This window comes from Candoia aspera, chromosome 8, assembly GCF_035149785.1.
Source record: "Candoia aspera isolate rCanAsp1 chromosome 8, rCanAsp1.hap2, whole genome shotgun sequence".
NCBI lineage: Eukaryota > Metazoa > Chordata > Lepidosauria > Squamata > Boidae > Candoia > Candoia aspera.
Genome location: NC_086160.1, coordinates 39,006,581 through 39,029,849, shown reverse-complemented (window position 1 = coordinate 39,029,849; position 23,269 = coordinate 39,006,581). Strand labels below are relative to the sequence as shown.

Sequence of the window (23,269 nt, the reverse complement as noted above, 5' to 3'; positions counted from 1 at the left end):
TCCAAAGCTTTAATTATCAAAAATGAAATTATTGAAATATGGTTTGGATATAGTTTAGGTACATGCAGTGGGACTGGCAGAAGCACACTTTCCTGTCCCCTGTGAACCAAAGCAACATTTCTGCTACCCTTTCCCTCAATACTACACAGTCAGGGGACACAGCTGAACAGAATAGGCTGTAAGTGTACCTAGTATAGTATAACATTAAGATGTTGGACTAGGAATAGGGAGACCCAAGTTCTAGTCCACTCTCAGTCATGAAACTTCACTGGATGATTGTGAGCCAGTTAGTTTGTCTCTTAGTCTAATCTATCTCACAGGGTTGTTATTGTGGGGAAAAAAATAGAAGAAGGGAATGCTATGTATACTACATTATGGTTCTGAATGAAAGGCAGGATATAGATCTAATAAAACAAATAAATAGATGGTGGTATAAGGGAGCTTTCTCAAAAGTGGATGGAAGAATCCTCTTCAGGGGTTCTTGAATTTTGCTGTAGCATTCTTGGATGCTGGAAGGTCCATAATAGAGAACAGGGGACTGGAAAGTCCACTTTTACTTGCTGAATGAGTATTTTTATTTTACATCTAACCCAAAATACAGGAGTATAAATGTCTTGTGGTCTTTTTTTACTGTTTTTCATCACAGATATAATAGTATCTCACAAAACTAGGATTTTACATAGAAAAATAATGAATAACTAAATAGTTAAATTTAAAATTATTTAAGTAAGAGTGAAACGAATTCTTTTGTAAATTACTAGTCATTTATAATTTTTGATGTAGTAACATATTGTATTAATGCATATTTATTTTAAGATGGGAATCATAGAAATGAAGGGCAAACTAGATTGAAGACTAAGTTAGCTTTATGAGATTGTAGCATGTGGAGTAGCAGACTTTACCCTTTTACCCCAATGTCTTCTCAATCTTTCTTGCCTCCCATTTGCAATAGGAGGAATGCTACCTCTGTAAATAATAAAAGGTTTTGATTCTAGTTGAAATCATAGGACAAATGTAAGTCATTCCATTCCCTGCCATGTCAAGCTTCTGATCAGGTGATGAGCTCCACATTTACATTGCTCTGTGTCTGAATATCTAATGTTCTTTTCAATAAAAGACTCTGTTCTGTAAAGATGACTAATAAGAACTACATTACAGGATTCATAGTTTTTATATAGCTAACACATTTAGGAAATAGCCACTTCCTCAAATTTAATCCTTAACAAGGTATTTGTTAAGTTTTAATCCAAGTCTGCAGAGTTCTACATATGAAAATAGACACTCTGGTAACAATAATACAGCGTTGGTTTACTATCCCTGCAGAATACACTTACTTTTTACTATCCCTGAAATAACATTTATTTAGTTATACAAGAAACATAATTGTTTTCTAAAATTAACCATTCAAAATATACCTCTTCAACTGCCATATAGTGTATAAAATGAAAGGATATTGTTTGTATATTGCTCAATATATATGAAATATTTGAAATTTTATCATATATTTCTGTGCCCTTATCTTAATTTAGCTCAGGTACAACCTTTGGAGAAGGAATGAATACATGTTACGGTCAAAAATAGAATCTTACTTGGCATAGGTACAAACAGAATCAGACCTGTCTTTGTACATACAGATGGGTCATGTTTTAATTATTGGCATCTGGCAAATTTAAAATTTGGGTATCAGTCTTACTGTAAGTAAATAAATGTAAATTAACTGGTAAATAAAATATGATAAAATATAAAATACGATAAAATATGATAGCCAGTTTGGTCTAGTGGTTAAGGCAACAGGCTAGAAACTAGGAGACTGAGTTCTAGTCCTGCCTTAGGCATGAAAGCCGGCTGGGTGACCTTGGGCCAGTCACTCTCTCTCAGCCCAACTCACCTCACAGGGTTATTGTTGTGGGGAAAATAGGAGGAGGAAGGAGTATTAGATATGTTCGCCACCTTGAGTTATTTATAAAAATAATAAAAGCGGGATAGAAAATAAATAAATTAATAATCCTTGCTTCTCTGTAGCATACCTACACATATCATAAGATAAAATACACATAAAAATAGATTTCTGTAGCGGCTGTCTCTATCCACAATACACTACGCTGCAAAAATTTAACCACTTTGTGGCATAGCACAGTTTGAGTCAGGATCACACTGTGAGCATAGTGACTGAGTGAAATTATAACCCCTGATCTACCCAGTCTTAATCCAATATTAAGCACTATGCTACACAAGCTTGACCTAAGGAGAGAGATAAATGTTAAACATATTAACAGGCAATTAATACAATAATATGAAGCCATGTGGAAATACATGCTTCCCCTCCAAGCAACAATGTATTATAGATGCATCCACAGCTCTACTCTGATTAATCATTTACAAAGATATAAAGACATGTACTTCCTGGAATATGCATTATATGTTAATGAGACATACATGAAGTTTCTCTGTGTGCTCATCTCATATAACAAAATGTTCCAGAACTGTTAGGCTGGTACTAATACCTTTTCAGAATTCTCAAAAATAGAATCCCTTTCTTTGTGAGTTTTTAGTTATGGAATGGTTGACAGTCTGGAATTTTAAAGTCTAGCATTCTATTCATCAGAGGTAACACTTTTTTTTCTCTGAAAGAGCAATATCAGCTTCTACATAGTACCTGCTAGTTCCTGTATTAATAAGGAGACTGTAATGTTCCATTAAATGGAATTAAACTTCAGGTGCATCTGGGTGGATGCCTCCTAGAGCCATTGTTTAACTAATTCATCTTTTCCTCTTGAATTGAAAACATGGAGGAAAATGCATAATTGTAGTGGAAAAGTACAGGAAAATGCTATTGACTGAACCCTTTGTACAATTTTGTAAACGAGGCACTGCAACTGTACAATATGAAAGTACTATTTTCTTAAAACAGAGCTATAAAGCAAAGAATGAATGAGCCTAAATCTTCTATTTAAGTACAAGCATTCAAAGTACTGAAGAATTTTTATTATAATGGAAGTGGATTTGGGGCAATTATATTTCACATTTTGGCTAGTATAAGCATAGGTGCTAACCTAGAGTATCTGCAGGAGACGGCTAATAGCATTAAAATGGTGGGTGCAACTCTGGCACTTGAAGCCACACTGGTTTTTACGTGCATGCAATGCATGTTAAAAAAAAGGTGTGTGTGTATGTTGATATCAGTTGTGCCCACTATTTTCATGTTGCTGATTTCCTGCAGATGGCCTTCAAGCTAACGTATCCATTTCAGCAAACAGAGCAAGCATTTCTCTGTTGAATGTATTTTCTGTGGGCCTTTTGAATTTAAATTTTTGACAAAACTTGGGATACCCAAATGTCTTGGGTTTGTTGAACTGTAACCAATCCCAACCAGTTTGATGCAACTTTTACTGTAAGTCTTAGTGTTTTGTTTCAGATGCAAAACTCATATTCCATTTTGTGCATTCATACTTCAGGTCATTCTGCCACTTCAGAATTAGATGCAACACAGGATCTTGTGGTCTACATATCACCCATGGAATGCAGTCATTTGACTATTACCTATTTGGGTGCTTCCAGAAAGTGGTACAAGGAGACTTCAGCTTGATCTCTTGGCAAATGCCCCAAAAGGTTCTATCTTATCTCCCATGTTATTTGACATCTATAAACTTCTGATGTGGAAGATATACCTGTTCTGGATAGGTACATACCTCTTTCTCCTTAAAGATCAGTTAGGGCAATCTGCAGGTATTCCTATTTATATTCATATTCCAGACAAAATCATTTTAATTTTTTAAAATAAAAGCAAATCCCTGCACATAATTTTCTAAGTGAAAAACTACAATATAATATAATTCAATATTTTCAATGAAAAATGTGGGGAATATATTTTTGGGTTTAAACAGTGCAATAGTCTGAAGAAGCTTTGATATTCCATAGAGGAGATTTAAAACAAATATAATTTATGTATCTCTTCTATTCTGGCAGCTGTGACAATGCCTCTAAATGCTAACCTGCCAAGAGCTTTTATCAAGTATGTTATAACAACTAGTAATAAGTGTAAATAATAAATGCCAAAGATCTTATGGGAAACAGCAGCAATAGTAAACAATGTTTGGTACTTGCTGATAGGAATCTGATGGACTTTGAGTTCCCTGGCTTCTCAGATGTTTGGCCTAACAATAAACAACAGTTTAATACTTTATCTAATCCCTGTCAGGAGGTGAATTCAGCAGCGAGCTTTTGCAGATGTTCACATCCAATAATCTATCCATAATTGATGAAACAGGGAGGTCAGATGTAATGGTTGCTACTATTCTAGCAATATATAAATGGTTATTGACAAAACAAGCCAGAATGGCACTGTGTACGGAGCAGTACACAGTACACAGCCTGAAAGCAGCGCAAAGAGAGAAGAATGGATGAGGAGTACAGGCCAAGATGTGTTGCATAAAAACCACACAAGCATATAGAGGGTATTCTTGGAGGAGAAAAAACTCTTCAAAGATGGCAAAAAAAAAAAAGTAATGAGCTAGATGTAAGATGACTGGAGATTTGAGTAAGTAGAAATGCATGTTCTTGTACAGCAGTACTGTGTTCCAGATAACTGGAGTGCCTTATTGGATTTATATGCTGATACTGTGCACCTTGTAGTCAAGATGAAGTTATTTCACATAAATTGTAGGTGAAATGATAAGAAAAATAAGTGCAAATTGTTACATTACTAAAAAACAAAATCATTTAGTTATTGTTTTACTTATATGTAAAGAAATCTTCCAGCTGCTGACATAGGTGGATATTCAAAGATTTTGACTTATATTTTTTTACTTAATAACCATTAAAAATTGTAGGTTTCCTCAACTTTGTATTGGATAAGTGGCTAAGAAAAAGCTCACATTATAGATATAACTGACTGTGCAGTTTACAAATAGTAAAAAAACAGTTCCTATTCCTCATCCATTTTGTAGAGCCTGAATCCATTATAAGGAACGCATCTAAATATGGTTTTACTGATTCTTTTCTACATATTTATATGTAAATATATACTGAGATGCTGGGCATGTACACATGTTGACAATATTTCTTCAGTGCTGCTATCCGATTTCATAATATCTAAAACTGAATTACTGTATTACCATATGCAGTAATAAAAGCTTTCATTATTATAAATACTGATTGATTTCAGAGTTCATTACCAATTTCTGATCAGATCTGCAATTAATTATGTAATTATATACTTATTATTCAATTAATTAATTATATATTAATTTATTTGTAACAAATTAATAAAATTGTTGGGAAGAAAATACATGAATTCTGAAAATATGACATCAGATATTAACTGTTTGGACTTCCTCCTTGAAATTCAAGCAGTATGAATACGTTCATGATCAGAACAAAAACTTAAGAATTTCACTGGATTTAGATGTAAGTATCTATAATGACTTTTATTTATCAGCTGTTAAAAGATGCAGTTTAAAAGTGCGTGTAATAATATAAGCACAACCTTAAATTGAATACACTACTGCTTGTGTTAAATTATACATGACCACACTGTGTTCTGCATGACTATGTAGGAAAAAAAAATGCAAATATAAGAAACAGATTTGAGGCTAAATGCCCAAGGGAACAAATGAATATAAGGAACCTAATACATAGCATAATCCTACATGTCTCTACTTAAAAGTATGTTCTAATGAGTTTAATTGGACAGTTGCAATAAATCCAGCATAGACATGCAGTCCTTCATATTCTGTTAAGTCTTCTTCAATACGATGGAGATATCTAAGTATTCATGTATAGATTTTGCTTTTGCTTGTACTAGTTCGTTAGTGCATACAGTATGAATTTCTAAGCACATTTGCTGTTATAAATCAGAGTTTTCTGAACTACAATGTTGTGATTATCATGAATTATCATGAATTATCAAGATTGGCTACTTACTACCATTTGTTTAACAAATGTATATGCTACTTCCTCACAACAATTTCAAAAGTGGTTCATAAATGTCATATAAAATATCTAAATAGGCCAAGTTAGAACATAACCAGTAAGCAAAAACAATGAAACCTATATAATTATATAAAGCCTGGGGAAAATGTGTTTTTAAAGGTTAAAGTGAAAAGGGATTGCTTATTTAAAAAAAAGAAGAAGAGGGAGCTGACCGGACCTCACCAGGTAAAGAGTTCTACAGCATGAGAATCACCACTGACCAGGCGCTGCTCCTTGCAGGATAGTCTTTTGAGCAGAACCTCACCAGAAAATTTTAAGTGCCTTGGCAGTGCCAAGTTCTAGACTGCCACATTTGGCCCTAAGTGAAATTTCTGAGCCATTTTCAGTGCTATCTTATCTAGAACACTCTATAACAATCATACCCAAGCTAAATCTAAAACCCCATACAGATTGACAAGTCCACAGTTAATGTTATTTTCTCCTGTTAGTCTTTTGTGCAAAAAATAACCAACTTCTTACAACATCTAAGAAACACTGAAGTATCACAAATGTTCATGGTATCCATTACTTTCAACAATTACTTAACACAATCAATTGACTGGAACAGGAGAATTCTCACACAAGAAAGCCCCTATCTCGAAACTTACCCTTACTTACTTATTTATGGACCAAAAGTTAAACTCATTTGTATTAAAATAAGGATAAACATGATTTAATGTTAAGCATTTTAAGGGAAAAAATAAATTCCATAATAAGTGGTTCACTTAATAAATAAAAATGGATATATTTGATATTTTATAAGCTGTATCACAAACTCAGGGGACTATGTAGAACATGTTCTTTCTCTACTGTTTGCATTATGGGAGGAAAATAAAAAAAAATGAAATACCAAAAAGAGCCAAAAACAACCAGAGGCAGTGGTTATCTGAAAAGCCTGTTCCCATTAGATTCCCCCAGATGGAGGCTGCTTGAGGTGGGTCACAGAACAAAGGGAAAATGATGATGAAAATTCAAAGGAAAGCTGGAAAATAACTGCTGAGCTCCCCAAGTGTATCTCTGAATAGTCCCACGCTGTGTGGCAAAACCCTTTGGCAAGCTACAGAAGCTAGTGATGAAATACACATCAACATGTGGCAAACAGGCTCATAGCTCTATTGTATATAAGTTACACGTAATGATAACTAGCAGTCCACTGGAAACAGAAGGCAATGATTTTGTCTCTGTAAGCATCTGAACTCCCTTGGATGAAGGGACAATTAAACCAAGAACAGATACATTTTAGCAATCCTTTCTAATTTGACAGTAAAGCTTACTTGTGCTCAGTAGAGATGAAAACAATTGAAATTTTACCATGGTATGGACTGATAACTGCTAATGATTAAATATAAATTTAAAACAAGATTTAATCCTACACTAATGTTCGGGATTAGGGATTTGTGCTCAGTAAAATAAAAAAATTGTTTTCCACAATGATAGCAAAATTTTCTACTCTAGAGATACTATACCCACAAGAAATACCATATTTACATAATATTATATGTATTTTTAAATTAAATAAGTAAAAATATAATAAGTAGAGAATAAGACAAGAATGCATAATGTCCCTTGGTTGTTCAATATTTTTTTTGCTTTGTTTTGTTTTTGTTGTAAACTGCCCAGAGTCCCTTCTTTTGAGGGGAGATGGGCAGTGATAAAATTTGAATATATATATATATTATATATATATATACACATATACTTTATGTGTGTGTGTGTGTATATATATAATATACTGTATAATATATATATATATATATATAAATATAAATATACTGTGTGTATATATATATATACACACACACATATACTGTATATATATTATATATATATATATAATATACTGTATATAATATAAGATGTATATATGCTGTATATATTATGTATACACACACACACACATATATATATTAATAAATATTTAAGAAATGCTTGTGGTGACATTAGAGGTGTGTTAACTGGGGCCATGAATGCATATATACTTTTGTATGTTGTTAGCTGAGTACATGAATGATTTGCAGAAATTGTTAGACAGACTGTATGATGCATCAAGGAATTGTGTTTGACAAGAAAAATGGTGTGAATTATTGCAAGTCATACATAGTTGGTGGAAAAAAAACAGAACAAGGAAGTAAATTTGTTTACTTGGATAAAGTATTTCCTGAAGATGGAAAAATGGAGAAATTCTAAGACTATGCAAATGTTGGTAGAAAGTAGTGGGTAGTATTTGATCTGTTGCAAGGAATGAATGTTTGTTGAAGAAGTATAAACAGCTGGGTGTAAGAGAAGTTTGTTATATGGTAGTGACAACTGGCTATGTCAGAAGAAACATAAAAGCTGAATACAGTGGGAAGGGGGTATTTAGAAAGTATGTATATGGTAAGAGAAGAAGGGACAGGATCAAGAATGAGTAGCTGATCAATGAATATGGAAAGAATTCAAAAGTGAGTGACCTGCATGAAAGGAATATGTTGTGGTGCTTTGATGAAATAGAATGAATGAAGATAGAATTGCAAAATAAATATATGAAAGAAGAATAGATGTGTCTGGAGAAAGGTCTGGTTGGATGGAGTTAATATTACCCTCAAAAAGAGGAGAGAACTTTAAAAAAAACAAAAGATATGTTGAATTAGTGTATGGACATGATGAAAGCAAGGATGGCTGGCAAGGAACGTAAAGTATGAAGAATGGTATTGACAGATTCCCTTTTCTTTCTGTTATGTCCCACCTCTAGTTTCTTTTGGTAACTACTACTTTTTTCTGCTGCTTGGATACAATCCAAAAAATGACAGAATGATCTCAATTCGAATTCAGGGCAAGCCATCTAACATCACAGTGATCCAAATATACGCCCCAACCACAAATGCTGAAGAAGCTGAAGTAGAGCAGTTCTATGAGGAACTGCAGCACCTACTGGACAACACGCCTAAAAGAGATGTTATTTTCATCACAGGAGACTGGAATGCTAAGGTGGGCAGTCAAATGACACCTGGAATTACAGATAAGCATGGCCTGGGAGAACAAAACGAAGCAGGACATAGGCTGATAGAATTTTGCCAAGACAATTCACTCTGCATAACAAACACTCTCTTCCAACAACCTAAGAGACGGCTTTATACATGGACTTCACCAGATGGACAACACCGAAATCAGATTGACTACATCCTTTGCAGCCAAAGGTGGCGGACATCTGTACAGTCGGTAAAAGCAAGACCTGGAGCTGACTGTAGTTCCGATCACGAACTTCTTCTTGCACAATTTAGGATCAGACTAAAGAGATTAGGGAAGACCCACAGATCAGCTAGATATGAGCTCACTAATATTCCTAAGGAATATGCAGTGGAGGTGAAGAATAGATTTAAGGGACTGGACTTAGTAGATAGGGTCCCAGAAGAACTATGGACAGACGTTCGCAGCATTGTTCAGGAGGCAGCAACAAAATACATCCCAAAGAAAGAGAAAACCAAGAAGGCAAAATGGCTGTCTGCTGAGACACTAGAAGTAGCCCAAGAAAGAAGGAAAGCAAAAGGCAATAGTGATAGGGGGAGATATGCCCAATTAAATGCAAAATTCCAGAGGTTAGCCAGAAGAGATAAGGAATTATTTTTAAACAAGCAATGCGCGGAAGTGGAAGAAGACAATAGAATAGGAAGGACAAGAGACCTCTTCCAGAAAATTAGAAACATTGGAGGTAAATTCCAGGCAAAAATGGGTATGATCAAAAACAAAGATGGCAAGGACCTAACAGAAGAAGAAGAGATCAAGAAAAGGTGGCAAGAATATACAGAAGACCTGTATAGGAAGGATAATAATATCGAGGATAGCTTTGACAGTGTGGTCAGTGAGCTAGAGCCAGACATCCTGAAGAGTGAGGTTGAGTGGGCCTTAAGAAGCATTGCTAATAACAAGGCAGCAGGAGACGACGGCATCCCAGCTGAACTGTTCAAAATCTTGCAAGATGATGCTGTCAAGGTAATGCATGCTATATGCCAGCAAATTTGGAAAACACAAGAATGCCCATCAGATTGGAAAAAATCAACTTATATCCCCATACCAAAAAAGGGGAACACTAAAGAATGTTCAAACTATCGAACAGTGGCACTAATTTCACATGCCAGTAAGGTAATGCTCAAGATCCTGCAAGGTAGACTTCAGCAATTCATGGAGTGAGAATTGCCAGATGTACAAGCTGGGTTTAGAAAAGGCAGAGGAACTAGAGACCAAATTGCCAATATCCGCTGGATAATGGAAAAAGCCAGGGAGTTTCAGAAAAACATCTATTTCTGTTTTATTGACTATTCTAAAGCCTTTGACTGTGTGGACCATAACAAATTGTGGCAAGTTCTTAGTGGTATGGGGATACCAAGTCATCTTGTCTGCCTCCTGAAGAATCTGTATAATGACCAAGTAGCAACAGTAAGAACAGACCACGGAACAATGGACTGGTTTAATATTGGGAAAGGAGTACGGCAGGGCTGTATACTCTCACCCTACCTATTCAACTTGTATGCAGAACACATCATGCAACATGCTGGGCTTGAGGAATCCAAGGCTGGAGTTAAAATCGCTGGAAGAAACATTAACAATCTCAGATATGCAGATGATACCACTTTGATGGCTGAAAGTGAAGAGAAACTGAGGAGCCTTATGATGAAGGTGAAAGAAGAAAGTGAAAAAGCTGGCTTGCAGCTAAACCTCAAAAAAACCAAGATTATGGCAACCAGCTTGATTGATAACTGGCAAATAGAGGGAGAAAATGTAGAAGCAGTGAAAAACGTTGTATTCCTAGGTGCAAAGATTACTGCAGATGCTGACTGCAGTCAGGAAATCAGAAGACGTTTAATCCTTGGGAGAAGAGCAATGACAAATCTCGATAAAATAGTTAAGAGCAGAGACATCACACTGACAACAAAGGCCTGCATAGTTAAAGCAATGGTGTTCCCCGTAGTAACATATGGCTGTGAGAGCAGGACCATAAGGAAGGCTGAGAGAAGGAAGATCGATGCTTTTGAACTGTGGTGTTGGAGGAAAATTCTGAGAGTGCCTTGGACTGCAAGAAGATCAAACCAGTCCATCCTCCAGGAAATCAAGCCAGACTGCTCACTTGTGGGAACGATATTAAAGGCAAAACTGAAATACTTTGGCCACATAATGAGAAGACAGGACAGCCTGGAGAAGATGTTGATGCTAGGGAGAGTGGAGGGCAAAAGGAAGAGGGGCCGACCAAGGGCAAGGTGGATGGATGATATTCTAGAGGTGACGGACTTGTCCCTGGGGGAGCTGGGGGTGGGGGTGACGACCGACAGGAAGCTCTGGCGTGGGCTGGTCCATGAAGTCACGAAGAGTCCGAAGCGACTAAACGTATAAACAACAACAACTTTTTTCTGCACTTTGCCTCCAAAGGGAACAGTACAGTAGATATGTATGTATGAACATACTGTATAATGATAAAAATTTAGTATGGGAAATCCTTCTATTTTAATTTCTTTTCTATAATATAATTCTTATAATTTATAATAAATAATATTTCCCCAAAATTGCTATTTTCACCAAATATTTATATTAAATATATGAATTCAGAATTCAGTAGTACATAATAACAATTTGTTACTATACCCAGAACAAATACAAACACATATGGAAGCACTTACAGACTAAACCAAGTGCATGAGTAGTGAACATTGTCTGCATTAACTGATAAGAATTTACCATGGAGTCACTCTGATCAGCTAAGTTACGCAAAGTATACGACAGACAAGTTATGTAACAGCTGTGTCAGCATCTTCATAATAGAAATTATGTGCTGCCTTCTGGTATAATGCAATGATTAAGAGTTTAAATAGTGAACCAAGAAGCCCAGGGTGAAAATCTTGCGGCAGCCATGACCTCCTTAAGTGGAAATAGGCAAGACAGTCATGTTCCGAGTCATACATCCAGAGCCCAAAACAAGCTACTACCACAAAACTACTGAAAGGCATTATGGAGTATTAACATTCTTTTGTGCCTTATAAATAAGACACCAACACAGTAAAATTAAGTGTTAAACCTAGATTGCAAGTTACAAATCTAAAGATACAAGAGGGAAAGGAAGGAAGAAGGAAAACATATAACTTAGGTTAAACATTTAACCTAATTTATACAGAGCCTTGAGGCTCTGTATAAATGCTACATAAATAATTTCAGATACATTTCTAAAGGAGCCTTTTCAATCTAGTGCCCCTCAGACATACTGGGTTTATAACTTACCAGTTTTCCTGACTTGGCTGCTCTAGGTAGTGCAACTTACAATTGTATTCTTTTATTGAAAAGACTGTTCTAATTCTTCGTGTTGCTTTTCATATACAGCATTTCCAGATAATCTTTTTTTCTCCCAATATGATTCCTACCAGTCGCACTTGTTCTTCAATATCTTCAAATCAAATTCTACATCCCATCCCAGCTCTTCTTTTATCTTATCCATCTGATCTATAGAGGATAGTATGACAAAATGTTTTCTTATATCTATGTTTCCTACCTGGACATGCCAGGGAAGTTTCTAACAAATACTCATTTGATTCTTTTCCCACTTTATCTGCTCAGTTCAAGCTTAGCTACAGCTTGCCTTTTATGCTATCTCCGCTTTTTCCTGCTCATGATGCTGCGTTTCCTCAGCATGAAAAAGTGTTTTTTCTCAATTTATCATGCCACCTTCTTCTCTTTAAAACTTCACTTCTACAATGTAAGGATTGCCCCCAGCCCAAATACTCAGACTCACAAGAGGCTGCTATATGAAATCTGATTTATTAGGGAACTAAAGGCAAATACAGAGAAAGCTGAGAATGAGCAAAAGCGCGCCAAATACAAACTTAAACCCTTGGTGCCAACGTATCCCGCCTCTCTCGTAACAGCCCCGCCCGTCACAGGTGCGAGCACTCGTCAGAGCTGCTAGCCTGGGAAAGTAACCTTGAACGCAGTAGATAATGCAAATACATTCCAGAGCAAAGCCAAAAGATAACTACTCCCATCCTCCCAAGAAAGATGAAACACGCATCCAGCTAATGACATGCGAAACGTTACGATGTATCAAAGACATTGAAACGGCGAACATGACATACAAAGGATTTCCCAATTTTTCCTAGTATCACTCTGTTTGTTCTTCTTTTATTACTTTCCCAATCTTTCCAAGCCATGTGCTATTAATCCTATCTTCATATTTCTATCATCTAATTTTTTTCATGGACTGCCTCACATCATTGTTATATAAAGCACTCAACACAATGCTGGTATTATTTGAACAGAAACAACAAGAATAATGCCAGTGTTACAAAGAAACCAAAATTTTATCTGAATGGAATACATGACCTAAGAGTTTAATGCTTTGGGTGTAGTTAGAGCCAAATTAGACCTGACTTTAGGCATAGAACAGACCTTTGTGTTTAAACTTAGTTTAAATATCAGTGAAGGGGGATAACTGAGTGTCAGAACTATAGTACAGGAGAGAGGACAACTATTTTGCTACCACTTATCTGGATTGCAATGTTCCTATTTGCCTAGGAGGAAATTAATCATTAGGGGCAGGTTGTTCCTTTCCTGAAAGGAAATAACAGCTGCGAGAGGAAGACAGCATTGAAGAGGCTACACAAGGAACAAAAGTTAAACATCCTTTCCTGTGTTGTAAAAGGTAAAGGTAAAGGTTTCCCTTGACGTAAAGTCCAGTCGTGTCCGACTCTAGGGGGCGGTGCTCATCTCCGTTTCAAAGCCTTGGAGCCGGCGTTGTCCATAGGACACTTCCGGGTCATGTGGCCAGCATGACTCACGGAACGCCGTTACCTTCCCGCCGAAGCGGTACCAATTAATCTACTCACATTTGCATGTTTTCGAACTGCTTGGTGTGCAGAAGCTGGGACGAGCAACGGGAGCTCACCCCGCCGCGCGGTTTCGAACCGCCGACCTTCCGATCGACAGCTCAGCGGTTTAACCCGCAGCGCCACCGCGTCCCTCCCTTCCTGTGTTGTAGTTCAAGTTCAAATCTCATTTCAATGACTGATGTTATGTAGGCAAATTCAAAATAGGTAAAGAGCAACACTTGCCATTTTGTTTATATTCAAAGACCAGCAAAACCAATTGTGTGCTCTGTATCTCTCTATGATTTGATTCCTTTAATGTAGAATAGGATAAGTAGCTATCTTCCACTTTAAACCAAGTCTCAGGTTTTACAGTTTAATTTAAACCATTATTGTCCTGTAGATTCATGAAAATACATATAACACTAACATATTTTTGATAGTCCAACCACTATAATTAAATTAATATTAATAAAAAGACTTATATGGTCACTTATCATATATAATACAATATATACAATATACATCTAATATACTGTACATCTTCTGCACAGCACATACAATAATCGTGGGTGGCTCAAAACAGTAACCAATAAAAACATAAAAATAAAACAGGAATCCCACAGTATATAAAAAAAAAAAAGCAGACTTCCCACCACAGTGTCCAAGCATCTCCATATCCACCTCCCTGTTTGCCTGGCAACTTCCATCCTCCCACCACTCCGGGCCTTCACAGAAGGCCAGGAGGGTAGGGACATCTGGAGCTCAGTTGGGAAGGCTATTCTATAGGGCAAGGGCTGCTACAGAGAAGGCACTCCTCCTAGGTCCTGCAGATGACAACACTTAAGAGAAGATACCAGACCTATCTGTTCTGCTGGGAGGGGCATATACCCTCAGGGAAAGGCGGTCCTGCAAATAACTGGCCCCATGCCACTCAGGGCTTTAAAAGTGATAACCAGCACCTTGAATTTCACCTGGAAAGAAACTGGAAGCCCATGCAGCTTGCACAGTAGCAGTGTAACATGGGCAAAATGTGAGGTGCAGAAAACTATGCACGTTGCTGCATTCTGGACCAGTTTTAATTACTGGGTACACTACAAGGGCAGATTCAGGTAGAATGTATTGCAGTAATCCAATTGTGAAATGACCAAGGCATGAGTGACTGTGAGCAAGGCTTCCTGGTCCAGGAATGGGCACATTTGGTGCAAGAGATGGATTTGTGCAAAACATATTACACTTTATCAATTAATGTACTGTAGGGTAGTCAAAGAAATTATCATCATTTATGCTACCAATATATTACCAATTATTGCCAACAAAAAACAACGTAAGCTCTCCTCATTCTTTTCCAGGGCAGGTAGAATTGGCAAATAAGATAGTTAATAGCAATTAACAATGTAGGCTTAATAAAATTATTATTAGATTTCACTATAATTTTGAAGGCTGGAATCTATACTTTAAAATAATTAATTACATAAATAAATAGATCCTTCTGGTCTTGAACAAAGGAAAATTCTCCATGTGATTATCTATATGATCTCTGGCAGTTTTAGAGAACAACCTTTCCCAGAATAGACATTTCACTCATTCCAACTAAATTTGGAAACAGATTGGGTCAATAGGGAAGGGCTGTTTCTCCAGTTACACATTTTTCCCCTCAGACAAGTTACTTTATGTATTATTCTCTTCCCTTTCCAGGGAAATAAGAAACTTATCTCATGGTAAAAAAAAACCCCAAACTTGCAAACACATGCTCTGCATATCAGATCCAGAAATGCAACAGGTTAATAATGCCTAGGCCAGGAGGCAGAACTACTATTATCACATACTTATTCTGTTAAAGAAAACTTCATACTACATACTATTATAAACCAATGCCAAAGTTTTGAAACCAATAAGGATTCCACTACTAGGGTGAAGGGGAAGTTGGATAGCAAATAGTTTTATACAATGCAAAATATACAAGGAGAGAGAAACATTAAAATTAGGAATATAATTTCTGTAAGTGATAGTGCTACTAGGAGGGGGGGGAAAGATAAGCTTTTATTTAGGAAATGACATGTTGAGAAGAAAGCCTAAGTTGCTTAATTCTGTCTACAGCTAAGCCCCTGTAGTGTATTTTCCTCTGTCATGGGGAGCAAATTGGATAAATACCTGACCTGCACAGGTTACAATCAGAAGAGAAAGAGAACTGAACTCAGAGAGAAAGGAAGTGATGAAAAGTCTGAGAATCTCAGTCTAAACAACAGGAGGCACATTATGTAGAGATGCAAAAAGTAGTATTTCACAGAAGGTAAAGAGAAAAAAGTGCAGAAGACTACTGTTAAGTATTTCTATATCTATTGCCACCAGTGGTCAATAAGTTTATAGGTGCAGAAAGATGGTGCATTCAGAGATGAATTCCAATAAGGGAGACACTCAAAAAGTGTCTTTGCCTGTGTTTCTGCATACTATTCATCATTAAATTAGATTTCCATAGACCTCTATGTCAGTCTGGTCATTGATTTGATTGGCAGTCATTACATAAAGCTGAAAATACCAAAAGTGTGGGATTTCTCCCAATTAAACCACAAGCAATCCCAGACTCCTCCCCCCATTGTCAGTGCAACTCCATTCCTCTGCAGGTGTTCAAACGGTTGCTGGCAGTCTCCAGGTAACAACCTCGGCCAGGCAAGATAGCCCAAACATGAATTCCTTTGCACTCGCATCATCCCTCTCTCTGCCTGGTCCGAACTAATAGCAGCCCCCTCCTGTCCAGCAACACGTGTCAGGACCAACATGGCATGGAGACTTGTTATGATATTTCAGGAGCATTGGAACAGGAACCATGACATTTATAACAATTGAGAATATTCAGCAGAATGGACTGTTTGGTGTTGGAGGGAGATGGAGGAACACACAGAAATCAAGAGAGAATGAGGAAACAGTATTCATTAAGACAGCATGGCAGACAGTGAAATTCTGAATAGGACTATTTCATACTGCAACACGTGCTTCAGATCTCAATTTAATTGCTATAAGCAAGTTAATGTTTATAACTGTAACATTAAAGATGTTAGAATACATATCATTTAGACTTACTAATGTAGCTGTCTTTAATTCTCCAGCTGAATGATATGCTATACCTAAACAGAAAGCAGTTTCTCCTTCCATTTTCATATTCTCTGCTAAATAGAAATAAATGTTATAATTAATGGCACTGAAATATTTTTTCTGAATATTTTGATCTTAGGTCATCTTTACAAACATCAGTATTATTTACAGGGGAAAAACATATTGTGTAGAATATTATGTCAAGTGTTTCATTTTGCTTTCAGTGGGGGTGCAGGCAAAGAAATGCAATGAAAAGAAAAATATCTCTTCCTTGTTAGTCACTGGCAAGCAGTGTGAAGGAAACCAAGTTAAAATCATGCTGCCAGAAGAGTAAGTGCTACATATTCTCCAGGATATAGCATAACTATCTCCTTCTATTTATGTCTGTGCCAGGGACGTCCACAGGGATGTGTGTCAAAATCTGCATTGCAATCCAAGTGCTGACTCTTTTGTACATGTGTGCAGCTTTAATGCATCCACAAAGAGGTGAGGCTTGGATAATAATGCTGCACCTTCCATCTTGTAGATTTTGACACCTCTTGCCCCCCCATGCCACTAGTTTGTACATGCAGAAAAAAATTCTTCCAAGACAAATGAGAGAAATCATGAGAATATTCAGCACTCCTTGTTTTGTCCTTTTTTTGAATCCCTAAATACACTCTTGATTCCAAACATTTAAGTAACAGATCTGGGCCAATGCACAAGTTATGAATTAGGAACACACCACGCTCCTGTATTTGTGTTTACTGAGAGGATAATCATTTAAAAATGTATCTGAAATTCATGCTGATGACTTAAATTCTGAGCTTTGTCCACAATTAACAATTAGTAAGATAGGCTGTTAAAAGTTATCATTTTTCTCTATTCTGCATTGGTCAAGAGTATCTAGAATATTGTTTCAGTTTAAGAAACCACATTTTAGAAAGGACTTTGAAAGGCTGGAGCAGCCCCAGATTGGCTGGGTATGTTTAGCCTAAAGAAGACTGTAGGAGAAATGTTAGCTTTCATTAAGTACATGAAGGGCTAACTGTAGAAGGTGGGGTATAATGGTTCAGAGCTATTCCAGAATTCAGGACAAGAAACAACGGTTTGCCCTTGTTTTAACTATAAGGAACCGATGGCTGTGGTAGTGGAATCCTGCACTAGGTAGAGGATGGAAATACATGATTTCTTGAAGAATATTCTAGATATTCATCATGATGATATGAAAAGCCTTCCATTAATATGTCAAGCTATTCAGTTTTTAAAGTGCTTTAGAACTCAATCTCCATGATTCATTGCTAGCAAAATAAGTATCAAAAGGAAACCATCTTTGCAATGAAAAAGATTAGAAAATACTGCTTAAGGAATTATTCCCACAAAAAATAAGATATATCAAGTCAACATTCACTGTAATGATGTCTAAAATATGTTTTCATGAAACATATACTGAAAAAAAAAATTGTGGACACAGGCTGAATTAAAGAAGTAGCGTCTCTCTATGTATTTCTAAACAATGCAGTAACTTTGAACAGAAAATAATAGTCTGTGTCAAAGTTCTATCCATCTCAGAGAAATATGATAGGATTCCTGCATAACATGCACTGGCTATAGGAGAAACTGACTGAGAGGATTTACTCCGTAAGTTTTTTTTATCACTGAGCTCACTGTTCTCCTATCTTTTAAGCTGTATTGATACAACTGATTATCAATAATTTATTATTGGTTCATTATAGGGTAGGTAAGACTTCTCTGTATAGAAAGGTTGCCAATCAGATGGAAAAGACCTGTGTAATTGGCCTCACCTTAATTACACTTAATTTATTAAATTTATATGCTGCCCAACTCCCAGTAATTCTAGTCGGTTTAAAAATTGTTAAAAACATTTAAAAAACAAGAAAACAGCACAAAACAAAAGCAATAAAGATGGCAGAGATACCAAGCCCAGATGGGAACAAAGAAAAAGAAATGGGGGCATCAATCACACTCACCAAAGGCCTGGATAAAGAGCCAGGGCCTTTGAAACACCTGTAGGGTGGGGACCATTCGAATCTCAGGAGAACCTCATTCCAGAGGACAGGTGCTGCTACACAGAAGGCATGCTTCCAGGGTCCTGATAGATGGAATTGTTTAATTGAAGGTACCTGGAGTGTGCCAACCCTGCCAGATTGGCCAGGCAGATATTATGGGAGACATGTGGTCCCTCAAGTAACCAGGCTGTATGCCATGTATACCCTTGATGTATTCCCACATATATTATAATTAAAATGGTATCAGTGCACCACAAAAAAGCAAATATTTAGAGTTAAACCTGCATTAACTACATTTATTACTGAAATCATTTAAGAACTACTGTGATAACAGTAATGCCCCAGTAAGTAAAAATCTATATATGGATATGTACCTGAGCCATGTTTTACCCTAAGATTTCAATATATTATCTTATTTTAATACCTAAGCAGTGTCACTCAAGTAATCAGTGAAGAACACAACCAAAAATGTTTCCAGTGACCTTATTTCTGATTATGGACTCAATTTTTTAAAGCAGTAGTCCCAGATGACTCCATTTTTGGAGTTAAAAGCTTTCTCGAAATAAATGGATACCTACTTGTCAGCAAGTAGGTACTTCAGTTTTACAACAAGATTTAGAAATATATTGATAGCATTTGTCTTGAATTTCATAGAAAATAATCACCAAACACTTGATGATTTTTTTTTTACTTTACTCTTGGGAAAATCCAGGCTGGCACATTAAAGAAAGAAAATGCAGGAATGTTATTTCCTTCTCACCTTCTTTTGCCATTTTGAAAGCTTTTATTAGAATTCTGATGGCTTCTTGGTGTTCTTTATTTCCTAGCATTTTGTCTGCCAGTAATGTGTAAATTCTCCAGAGATGCTCACAGGCTAGTGAGTTGAAATTCCGGCCTGTATCATCTTTCCATGTCCGTCCCACTGTCAGATTATAGAATGCTTCATAATGTTCTACAGCTTTCTGGAAGTGACCTGAAGAATACGAAATAACTCATAATACCTTCCACAGAATGGTATATATTGATAAAAGGATCATAATAATAATGAAGCTGTGAACTCCCCCCCCCAAAAGAACAACAACAACAACAACAGAGGAGTATAATTTTTCAAAGGGTGTCCATAGACACTTTAAAGATACCATAAAGGTAGATACAGTATAGTAGAAAGTAGTATTTTATGTAGAAACATTATAAATAAGTATTTCCAAAAATGCCAGATTAGACTTGGCACCTACACTTAATTTATTTTAGCTTTAAGAGAATGGTTTAAGTAGTTTAAGTAGGTTATACCATTAATTCAGACAACTTCATCAATATGGAGATCAAGAACACCTGTAGATCATCACAAATATATTCAAATGTTTTTTTAAAAACACTCTGACAAATTGCACTATGAGTTCACCTTAGTTACACAGTGAACTGCTGTGCACATGGAACTTTAGGATGAAAACTCTGAACAGAGTATCAAAACATATTCAGTGCCAGTCTACACATTCTCAAATCAGCAGCACTACTATTTGTTAAATTTTAGGCCACATGACTTCATCTTAACTACTGCCAAAATTTTGATCAAGTTTGTTACACACATATTCTCATGTTCTTGCATACATTTTAATTAAACACATATACAATAACTACTAGTACTGCAGTTCCATATGTGTTCAGAACTTTAATCATGAATGTAACATGACCAGAATTGGAACACCTGGGTTATTCCTTTCTATAGTTCCATCCTCCATAATTCTAGTAACAGGGACAAATCCACTAAGGTTAAAGGGAAAGGGCAATATAGAACATATGATATCTGTCCCTTCATTTGTCATTTAATTGTTAATAGTTTTTGAGATTAACATTGTCCAGCCTTTTAAAATCAGTTACAAACTTTGGGAGAAACAAATTTCTTCCACAAGCAATATTGTTCCTAAAATACGTCTTCAAAAGAAGAATGCTAAATTGATGAACTCTTAATAATTTAATATGAGCAGCTTCATCAGTCTGACAGAAATCCCAAGCAAACTGCTCTTTAAAATGAAGTCAGAAATAGTTTTTTTGGGGGGTGGGGGTGAGGATTTGTCCAGTAGCCTAAATAAATTATTGTATAAGAAATACATAAGAAATATCTATTTTGTGGAAGAAATATGATTGTATACAGTAATCCAAAACACAGTGATTTTTGATAAATTACTATGTTCATATAGTCGTGAAACTGGAGGTGCTAAATAAAGTGGTTCTATTCACTCTTGATCTGATATTTTATTTTAGGGGATTAAAAGGGACAGTCAAATTTTAAACTTGAACCAGCCATTCACCCTGATCAAATACCCTTAATCTAGAAGAGCTATTAGAGAAGAAAGCATAAATCATTAAAGCACAGGGCCATACTAGTATGACTCTTTATACTAGATTATAGTACACTATAATCTTTAACAAAGTAGTCTATAATTGGATCAATCTAATTGACAAAATGGACACACGTTATTCAAAATGTAGAAGTGTAGAAATTCTACAATAAGAAATTGGACAATGCAATCCATAATGTCATATGCTAGGTAGCAGATGATTTGCTAAGATAAAAGGTGTTCTCCTTGATTTGGACGAATAAATGGAAATGTATGATCTATATAGTTTTTTTCTGTTTTATGAATACTATGCTTCTTTATATTTATTCCTCTACAAAGCAGATCCAAAAGTCTCTGTTTTTATGAAATAAAAACCATCTTAGGCAAATATTAATGAAAAGGGGATGTATAGAATCTCTATAATTTTGTACTATTTTTGAATAGAGAGATTGACTAGATATTAACACAAATGGGTTTTAACGTGAAGCTGCCATAAAAGCAGGCACGTAAATGTAATTCTCCTAGATGCTATTTTGATGCACATTTTTGATTCCATGAATATTTTATGAAATGGTCCAAACTAAAGCCATATAACATTCCTGCATTACTGATGCTTGCACCCGTAAGCTATGAACATTAGAGGCATGATTGAATGCATTAAAATGAACTCATTCAGCAGCACATTGATTACTTGAAGGCGGGTGAAGCAAAAGAAGGGTTGCTGCACTTAAGAAAACAGTGCACAAATTTCAAATTTATAATATAGAAAAATAAAAATAGTAAATCGGAAAAAGTGGCATTCAGTAAGAAAATGATTATGAATCTTTCATTGGCCTGTATATATAATATTAATTAGGCAGGCTATTAATTAGGTTCAAAGATTATTGGTTTACAAGTACACTGACCTTCAGCCTTAAAAACAATCTCCTACATATTTAAAATATTTATACCCTTTTTTCAAAGGTAAACATTTTTAAGGTGGCTTCCAAAAGGTAGCTTCCAAAATGTAGATAATACAGCTCAAAAACTATTTGATTATGATTTAAAAAAACAAGAAAACCAGGCCAGGAAACTACTAAAAGCCCTAGAAAGAATCACACTTAGAACACTGAACAGCTCGATAAAACGCATCTCATGGAAAAATATCAGAATACATCTTAGGACTTTTATAAAAACTTATATGCATTTGACAGAAAATGCAATTTGAAAGTTTGGGTAAGTACAAAGGCCTCTATGTAGTGCCTTCCAATATAATTGTTTTTACACACAAGCAGGCCGACATAAGTGAGCACAACTCTTCTAGTAACTTGTCACAAAATAAAACATAGATGTGCCTCCAGCTAAGTTTTAGCTGAGTCTCTAAGCATTCCCTCTTTTTTTTTCTGCCACTAAAATTCAGAGGAAGAAGGGTTGCAGCCTTGAAATTTTGGTTGAAAACTGTTTGGAAATATCTTGATTTGTGAATGTTAAGAAAAGAAGCTATTAAATAATAACTAGGAAGGACTGTATTAAAGGTATTTGAACTGTAAGCAAATGTATTAAAAAGTTATGGACAAACTTCATTAAACTGCAACTTTTCCTTCTTTTCAAATGTTCAACTGAATAACAAAATGGGTTGCATTTGTCTTGTTTTTAACATATAACTAGTTTGGAACATATTCCTAAGGAACATGCAGTGGAGGTGAAGAATAGATTTAAGGGACTGGACTTAGTAGATAGGGTCCCGGAAGAACTCTGGACAGAAGTTGGCAGCATTGTTCAGGAGGCGGCAACAAAATACATCCCAAAGAAAGAGAAAACCAAGAAGGCAAAATGGCTGTCTGCTGAGACACTAGAAGTAGCCCAAGAAAGAAGGAAAGCAAAAGGCAACAGTGATAGGGGGAGATATGCCCAATTAAATGCAAAATTCCACAGGTTAGCCAGAAGAGATAAGGAATTATTTTTAAACAAGCAATGCGCGGAAGTGGAAGAAGACAATAGAATAGGAAGGACAAGAGACCTCTTCCAGAAAATTAGAAACATTGGAGGTAAATTCCAG

General features: G+C 36.0%; 1 protein-coding gene across 1 annotated transcript in view; it reads right to left on the bottom strand.

Annotated features, from left to right (window-relative positions):
• The window catches only part of TTC29 (tetratricopeptide repeat domain 29), a 114,741-nt gene that overhangs the window by 57,084 nt on the left and 34,388 nt on the right, over window positions 1–23,269 (bottom strand). Inside the window, exons 5-6 of the mRNA XM_063309900.1 lie at window positions 19,653–19,865; window positions 16,872–16,957 (exon numbers count right to left, since the gene is read on the bottom strand). Coding sequence (XP_063165970.1) covers window positions 16,872–16,957; window positions 19,653–19,865 — 299 coding nt within the window. The remainder of the gene's footprint in view (window positions 1–16,871; window positions 16,958–19,652; window positions 19,866–23,269) is intronic.